This window comes from Conger conger, chromosome 4 (genome assembly GCF_963514075.1).
Source record: "Conger conger chromosome 4, fConCon1.1, whole genome shotgun sequence".
NCBI classification, from domain to species: Eukaryota; Metazoa; Chordata; class Actinopteri; order Anguilliformes; family Congridae; genus Conger; species Conger conger.
The window spans coordinates 22,459,017-22,466,763 of NC_083763.1; the positions used below are offsets into that span (position 1 = coordinate 22,459,017).

Sequence of the window (7,747 nt, forward strand, 5' to 3'; positions counted from 1 at the left end):
ATGCGTGTGGTTCTTGCATGAGGCCCATTGTTTTTTTGATTGGTTCTATTTGTGTGTGTAAATTACACTTCATGTAGGAATGCGCTATTGTAAACTTGGTATTAACATAAAAGATTTACAGTTTTAATATATTTGTTAGATGTATAGTCTGATGTCAAATAGCCCTCAGGAATCCAATTAAATGTATAAAAATAGAATTATTGCCTGTGTTTATCCCTGTGTCCTCCAGGATGGTATCCGTGTTTGGAGTAAGAGAGCCATCTGCTGTTCCTCAGAGTACATGATTCATATAATCACCTCAACCCATAATATTCACAGGATGATTAAGCAGTGTTAAAGTGGTTCTGCATCTGACACAGAAAAGGATCCAGTTTATGTTAGGGAAGAGCATTTTCTATATGCAGAAAATGATAGAAACAGATAATAAATGCAAGAATATTATCACTGTCAAAATTACCAGCTCTTTGCATAGCCCTTCATCAGCTGGCTTTTTAATAATCAGCAACCAAAAATGTCTATCAGATAGGGCTGTTTCTCCAAACAATAAGTCACAAGATATTGGATGCCCTTGAACAGGGAAACATTAACCTCCAGAGACTCAACGAACAAAAATTACCCTACAAGGACTGAACCTTAATCTCAACATGAGGCTTTACCATGTTCCTGCACATTCTGCACCATTTCCCACATTTTAGTCCAACCAAATCGCACCAGGATACCCCCCTTATTGCATCAGGTTATGATGTATGCTTAAAACATTTTATCACCTGCGTGGGAAGCAGATACTGTGGTCTGAATATCCCATCAAAAATAGCTTCATGAAGGCCATATGCTTTTTGAAATCAGAGGTATCAGTGCGTGATGACAGGTAATGCCTTAACAGGGCTATGAGGAATGAGCAAAGATTTCATTATTTTGACTTAAATATGGATATTTAATATTCTACTGGAGATACCAGACATTTTTTTATTTTAAATTTCACACTCGCATGGATATGTTATTTGTTGGAAAGTGCCATACCTTGTTGCATACCACCTCCTGAAGAAAAATGTAACTGCACGAATCATGCGTGTGCTCTAACAATCAAGTAATTACTACAAAAACATTTACCTTTAATGGGCAAATATTTCCCAGTAATGGGGAAAAAAGAAAACATAAGGACACAATTCTAGAAAACATGAAATTACTTTTATTGGACTCAAAAGCAGACAGGTACACTCAGAAGAAGCGGCGGAATACCAATGTCCCAAAGACACAAAATGCAGTCAATCTGGACGATGCTTACCACCACTTTCTAAGTGGAGTGGATAAGACCCTTCTTGATCTTTGCCAATTCTGGGAACATTTAATGCACCCAAGAACATTCAAAGATGCATAATTATTCATTCATGCATAGCTACTCATCTTTGAATAATGAATTCACCAAATGAAAGATGTTTCACCTGAAACACAACGTTGATTTCCAAACGGAGTGACTGTTCAGCCATTTGCATTTACATTGAAAATTACATGTTGTAGCAAGCAATAAATAACTGTCACTTGGAATTTTCCTTATTATGACGATCACATTAGAAGCATCATATTATAAAAGTCTCCAACTTCATTTCTGATCTCTGAATTAGATGACACTTTTGCTTTTAACAAATGCGTTAACTATATCCAATTAGATTTGAGAACTCTTTGAACCATCTATGAGGCAAAAAATGAAAGTAATAAGGAAATAAAATCTGCAATCACTGATCTCAACCAGAGCCCTTTTAAAACAAACCCACTTACCCAAAGTGGAAATGAATGCTACACCCCATTTCAACAAAGCACACAGTGCAAACATAACTCCATTACAGAGGGACAGAAGATGAGAATACAACCCGTATTTTCTCATCCCCTTCCAGCGATATCGGTAGGTTGACAAACGTATTTGTTTCCAGTTGCATTTCCTAGGATCAGAAATTAAAGCAAGCCACTCGTGTGTCTGTCTGGAAACAATCATTGCCAGTCCTTGGGATTCATGTCCTGTTGGGAGTTCAAGATCGACTTTCACATCGCAGGTTCGGACAGTGGGAGCTCATGTGGAGGTTGGGCGTTTAGGAGGTCCAGCGCCACCAGGCCACTTTCATGCGGTCCCACACGGCGCCAAGAGAGTCAAAAGCCGGACGGACGTCCAGGATGGTGAATTGATAGGTCTGCGTGTCCACCTCGCCCCCGTCGTAATAGTCGATCACGTACCGCACTTCCTGTCCGCAGCGGTTGACAATCCAGTCGTGTCTGTCGAAAGGCAACTCGTACCTGCACAGATGTGGGTGCAAAGACTATATTTATAGGACTTCTGGTCAGGCCCTTCTGTCAGAACACTAAAGGTTCACTACACAACATTTTGTACTGCAGTGCACCGAAATGGTGGCGAGAAGTTTCCGGAGGCTTTATAAGCTGGAGAAATAGCTGGGAAACACGTCTGCAAACGGCAGTGTTTGTTTAAACAACTGTAATGCGGACTCACCTTGTTAACTCACGATGTTCTGAAAATTGCAACTTTCATGACGGATAAATAAGAAATTACTTCCAGATCAGATTTAGTTTTTGTGTGTGTAAAGTCTAATTCCATCCGTTTTCATAAAAACTTTGCATGAGTCATGTACGTGATCTGTTTCAGCATACAATGACAAAGTAATGGTGCTCCCGTTACTCATAAATTGGCTCAATTTAGGTTTTAGTGCTTTTTTATTTTCCGGGGACTCTATAATGCAGCACTGTGTGACAAAACTTTGTAATTGGTTCTACAGAAAAATAGCTGTTGAATTAAGTCATTAACATCAGGCTTTAATGCAATGATACAGTAGAACCACAGAAATTATGTGGGTCCAATTTAATTCATCAATATTAATACAACCATGTCAGAGTTCTAGACCTTATAAGTGCATTATCGTTCAATTATATTCAAACTCACCCCATCCAGTGGCGAAAGCGTGCCCTCGGAGAGAACGCTTTGGCTTTTCCGCCAAAGCGAACCAGAGAAGGTCCACACGGGCATTCCCTATATAGTGGTTTAATGTAAGTTGAACCAGTTCAAGACTTATTACAATAATAGCACATTAACTCTTAAAGTACATGCACACAAAAAAAAAATGAAATACAATCCCATATTTCTTCCTTTTTGCTTTGCCATGCCTAATTTGATGAGCAGGCAATTTTCACAATTGATTCCACCAGATTATCAGGGCAGTCATTTTGTCAGAGGACTGACCTTAATTTATCCATTCACTTGTATCGGTCTGTCGGACTCAACTCACTCAACTCACTTTGCATGCAGAGCTTCCCACTTCAGAATCTCCTGCCATGCCTGCTCATTGTTTTTATTGTGAATTTTGATGATGTTGCTCATGTCCTGGGGAGCAAGGTCGTCCTCCTTCCAGCGCCACCTGCAGGAAGCACTTCATTAGTACATCCACCATAATTCCACAAAGGTGGGCAGGCTTCTGTTCAATGTAGTCCTTGAGTTTAACAAACCAGGCCTGGATCAAATCCGTAATTGTTTTGGATTCAAATACTTACCTACGCTTTACTGAGCTTGCCTGGTGTACTGGAACCTATGAAATGCTCTCAAAAAGTGCAAAGCCCACTTCTGATTATCTTCATTGGCTCAACTGCACCAGGCAAAATCAATCGAGCACGAAAAAGTATTTGAATCCAAAGCAACTACGCATTTGACCGAGGTCTGAACCAAACACACAGAAATGTGCAGACACTGTCACACTACAAAATGTTAGAGAGAAGGAAGGCTGCTTAAAGTTGAAAGATAGATCAAAGAAAGGCGTTCACTGAAGAGCCCAACACTTTTTTTGGCCCTGGTTAACCACTACAGACGTCACGGTCTCTCTTCCTTCCACTTTCTAATTACAAGAGGCCAAGATGTTTTGTTCCATTTTCAGTTCAACAATGAAGGGACACAGCTTTCAAGTGTCACATACAAGGAGTACTTCCGCAATTCTACAAAGCAACTTTGCCCACCCTTTCCTCAGCATGGCATTCCAGAACATCTGCTCAGAGGGGTAGACCCAGTTGTTGTTGGACCCGGCACGAGGGATGTTGGACTCCTCTCTTGCCACGTTCAGAGGGAAGGGCTGATCGGGTGCTGGCATCTGGTTTGGTGGGGGCATCTGACAAGACGCATGAATCACCATTGTTTAACCGATTCAGCAAAAGTCAGCAATCAGAGAAGATATCCAACATAAGCATTCATTGCTAATCCATACACACATTGACAAATGCTACCTACAACCCAGCTCACCATAACTAGAGGCATGACATCCATGCCCTTTTGTTTCATGTTGTGCAAATGAGAATGTCAACCAGACAAAATATGTTCTCCTTCAGTATACTCAATTGTTAGATGAAATTTAGTCTTTACTCCTAAGTGCTTTAGGTACCATGTTGGCAGGGTCAATGTCATCAGGTCCTTGGCTGGGTCCAGATCCCGCCCTCATTGGGCACTCCACAAACTCATAGGCTCTGTCCTGATGCTCTGGAGGCTTGGGAGTCGTCACCTCAGCAGGGGCAGGAGTAGAACTGGTTGCGTGGTGCATGGGACATTGTGGTGGCGGAGCCGCTGAAGGCAAGTAAAAAGACCAATTGTAGGCTTCCGTTCCCAAACAAATAACTGTTAAGTGATTGATAGTTTATTTAGTCAATTTGAAGGCAACAATGCATTTTTTTTTTCTTACCCTGTTTTGCTTCTTGGTGCATTGGACAGCCCTGGGGTGGAGAAACGCCAAACTGGGGGGCCATCACTGCTTCAGCCTTGACTGTCGCTGCGGGACTGGACATGGTCGCACCCATCTGGACTGACTAGATGTGCAGTATCACAGACCGTTGCACTGAACACACAAAATTGGGTTTATCTGCAATCACACGTTAATAGAATTCTACATTCAATTATAAACTAGCCAGTTTACCGGGCTGCTACGCGCTGTCAATCCAGTCAGTTTAACAAATATACCGGCGTTAACGTTAGCTAGCTAGCTATATTAAGTATTGCTGTGCCGATGATGACTAACTCGGCTAACTTACCTACTACGCTATTCAGGCAGTTGCAGGGCCTTTCATCTACCTTATCTCATGCAACTCATCGAAGAAGCTAGCTAGGCTGTTATTCACAAATAGCTTGCCCACAACCATCTACCCAAGTTCAAACACGTGAGTAACTAGTACAACAAATGTAGGCTAACTAGCTAGGTAGCCAGTTAAGCTAATGATCGCGTGGTAAAGTCGTTCGATATCTCATCACACCAGATGACCGGAATTTGAATTAACTTAAATCAACTTCTCGTATTCCTTAATATTAGGATGCTACTCGTTTTTATTAAATTATGTTGTAATAAGCAAGTATATTTTACTATTAGTCAATGGCTATACTCACCTCGCAAAGCCCCTTCACAAACCAAAGTCAAATGGAGGGTACCCACAATACAATGCGAAAGCACTTTTGAGAGGAAGTACACGCCTTTTGCTTTGGAACGTTGCTTTGGGTATTTCGGACAGCGATCACTGATGCAGAATCAGTTGGCTCACCCCTATCTGGAGGCTCAAACAACGTTTGAAAGAAGATGGACGCTAATTCAGGATCAGCGGTTGTGGAGACAGCCGTCAATACCAGAAGTATAGGGCACGATTATGAAACGTAAGTTCCGGTTTTTAATGCGCCAGCGTTTCGGGCTCAAAAAAAAAAGAATTAAAATTAAATGAATATAGGATTAATAACTACTTTAGCGACCAACTTCATTTGAATTACTGAAACTTTACCTTACGGAGGTATGTTGATATTACTTCGATTACCCAATATTGTAATTGAGATGCACACCAAAAGTTAACAGTGCAACGTCGCCATGTACCTGCAGGTGGCAATACAAGTTTTTATTAAGAATTCATTGATAATTTAAGAAATCGCAACTGTGGAAGAAAACGGGATTCAAAGTCAAATTAGGTTAGGTAAGGCTTGGCACGAAATTAAACTATCGTGTATAGTTTCTGAAACCGTAATGTTTCTTAGCCTTTCAAGTTGGATTTGCTGTTAGATTTAACAATTTATTAGATAGATATGTAACGTATTAAATTAATGAATCAGTTAGCTGTCCTACTGATAAGCAAACCGAATGGGTTGTTTTCACCTACGTCATAATTGTATGTATACAAAGTTTCCAAGCTTTGGACTTTCATGCTCGCGAGATGGTTTTGGCAACAATATGTGAAATATTGAAAACTATTTGTTTTAAGGGTCTAAATCCAAGCACATGAGGTTTGTACTACGAAGCGAGATTACGGCGTTATCGTGGTAATTTAAGATATAACCCTGGGTTTCCTGGACTACGAAACTGAGTTACTTTAAATGCCTGTAGCGTAGTGGTTAAGGCACATGACTGGGACCCGCAAGGTTGGTGGTTTGTAGCAACAATAAGATCTGCACAACTGTTGGGCCATTGTGCAAGGCCCTTAACCCTGCATTGCTCCAGGGGAGGATTGTCTCCTGCTTAGTCTAATCAATTGTACGTCGCTCTGGATAAGAACGTCTGGGTGTAATGTAATGTAATGTAAATCTGGGTATATCGTATTCTATAACCTGGTCCGCGGCAGGTTATATTCAGGCTATCGTCTTGAAACATATACAAGTGAAACTCGAAAAATTAGAATATCGTGCAAAAGTTCATTTATTTCAATAACTCAACTTTAAAGGTGAAACTAATATATTACATAGACAAATTACATGCAAAGCAATATATTTCAAGCCTTTATTTGTTATAATTTTGATTATTATGGTTTACAGCTTATGAAAACCTCAAATTCAAAATCTTAGAAAATTAGAATATTACATGAAATCAATCAAAAAAGGATTTTAAATACAGAAATGTCGGCCCTCTGAAAAGTATAATCATGCATGTGTACTCAGTACTTGGTTTGGGCCCCTTTTGCACAAATTACTGCCTCAATGCGGCATGGCATGGATGCGATCAGCCTGTGGCACTGCTGAGGTATTATGGAAGACCAGGATGCTTCAATAGCAGCCTTCAGCTCTTCTGCATTGTTCGGTCTCATGTCTCTCATCTTTCTCTTGGCAATGCCCAATAGATTCTCTATGGGGTTCAGGTCAGGTGAGTTTGCTGGCCAATCAAGCACAGTAATCCCATGGTCATTGAACCAGGTTTTGGTACTTTTGGCAGTGTGGGCAGGTGCTAAGTCCTGCTGGAAAATAAAGTCAGCGTCTCCATAAAGCTTGTCTGCTGAAGGAACCATGAAGTGCTCTATAATTTCCTGGTAGACGGTTGCGTTGACCCTGGACTTAATAAAGCACAGTGGACCAACACCAGCAGATGACATGGCTCCCCAAATCAACACTGACTGTGGAAACTTCACACTGGACTTTAAGCATCTTCGATTGTGTGCCTCTCCATTCTTCCTCCAGACTCTGGGACCTTGGTTTCCAAATGAGATGCAAAATTTGTTCTCATCGGAGAAGAGGACTTTGGACCACTGAGCAACAGACCAGTTCTTTTTTTCCTTTAGCCCAGGTAAGACGCTTCTGGCGTTGTTTGTTATTCAGGAGCCGAGTTCAGGAGTTACTCCAGCCCCAGTCCACTCCTTGTGAAACTCTCCCACACATGGCCTTTTCCTGACAATCCTCTCCAGGATGCGATCATCCCTGCTGCTTGTGCACCTTTTTCTTCCACACTTTTTCCTTCCACTTAACTTTCTATTAATG

The 7,747-nt window shown here is 41.1% G+C and overlaps 1 protein-coding gene across 4 annotated transcripts; it reads right to left on the minus strand.

Moving 5' to 3' along the window:
* Nucleotides 1-1,166: 1,166 nt before the first annotated feature.
* On the minus strand, nucleotides 1,167-5,615 carry LOC133125922 (holocytochrome c-type synthase). 4 transcript variants are annotated; one of them, XM_061237674.1, is made up of 7 exons: nucleotides 5,414-5,615; nucleotides 4,719-4,842; nucleotides 4,425-4,603; nucleotides 4,006-4,154; nucleotides 3,297-3,416; nucleotides 2,945-3,031; nucleotides 1,167-2,286 (listed from the first exon to the last, which is right to left on the minus strand). In XM_061237674.1, the coding sequence occupies exons 2-7, from the start codon at nucleotides 4,831-4,833 to the stop codon at nucleotides 2,085-2,087; spliced, it is 852 nt and encodes a 283-aa protein (XP_061093658.1). In that variant the 5' UTR covers nucleotides 4,834-4,842; nucleotides 5,414-5,615; the 3' UTR covers nucleotides 1,167-2,084. The 4 variants fall into 4 exon arrangements, with proteins under 4 accessions (XP_061093658.1, XP_061093657.1, XP_061093655.1 ...); XM_061237673.1 differs by having other exon boundaries at nucleotides 4,719-4,895; nucleotides 5,414-5,614; XM_061237671.1 differs by having other exon boundaries at nucleotides 4,719-4,871; nucleotides 5,414-5,611.
* Between the last annotated feature and the right edge of the window lie 2,132 nt (nucleotides 5,616-7,747).

What these genes read in the sequence shown, in the direction of transcription:
- LOC133125922 (XM_061237674.1), bottom strand. Translation starts at nt 4,833, where the DNA reads ATGGGTGCGACCATGTCCAGTCCCGCAGCGACAGTCAAGGCTGAAGCA. An exon ending in GCACCAAGAAGCAAAACAGG is followed by an intron (nt 4,604 to 4,718) that starts GTAAGAAAAAAA and finishes ACTTGCCTTCAG; the next exon opens with CGGCTCCGCCACCACAATGT. An exon ending in AATGCCATGCTGAGGAAAGG is followed by an intron (nt 3,417 to 4,005) that starts GTGGGCAAAGTT and finishes TGCTTCCTGCAG; the next exon opens with GTGGCGCTGGAAGGAGGACG.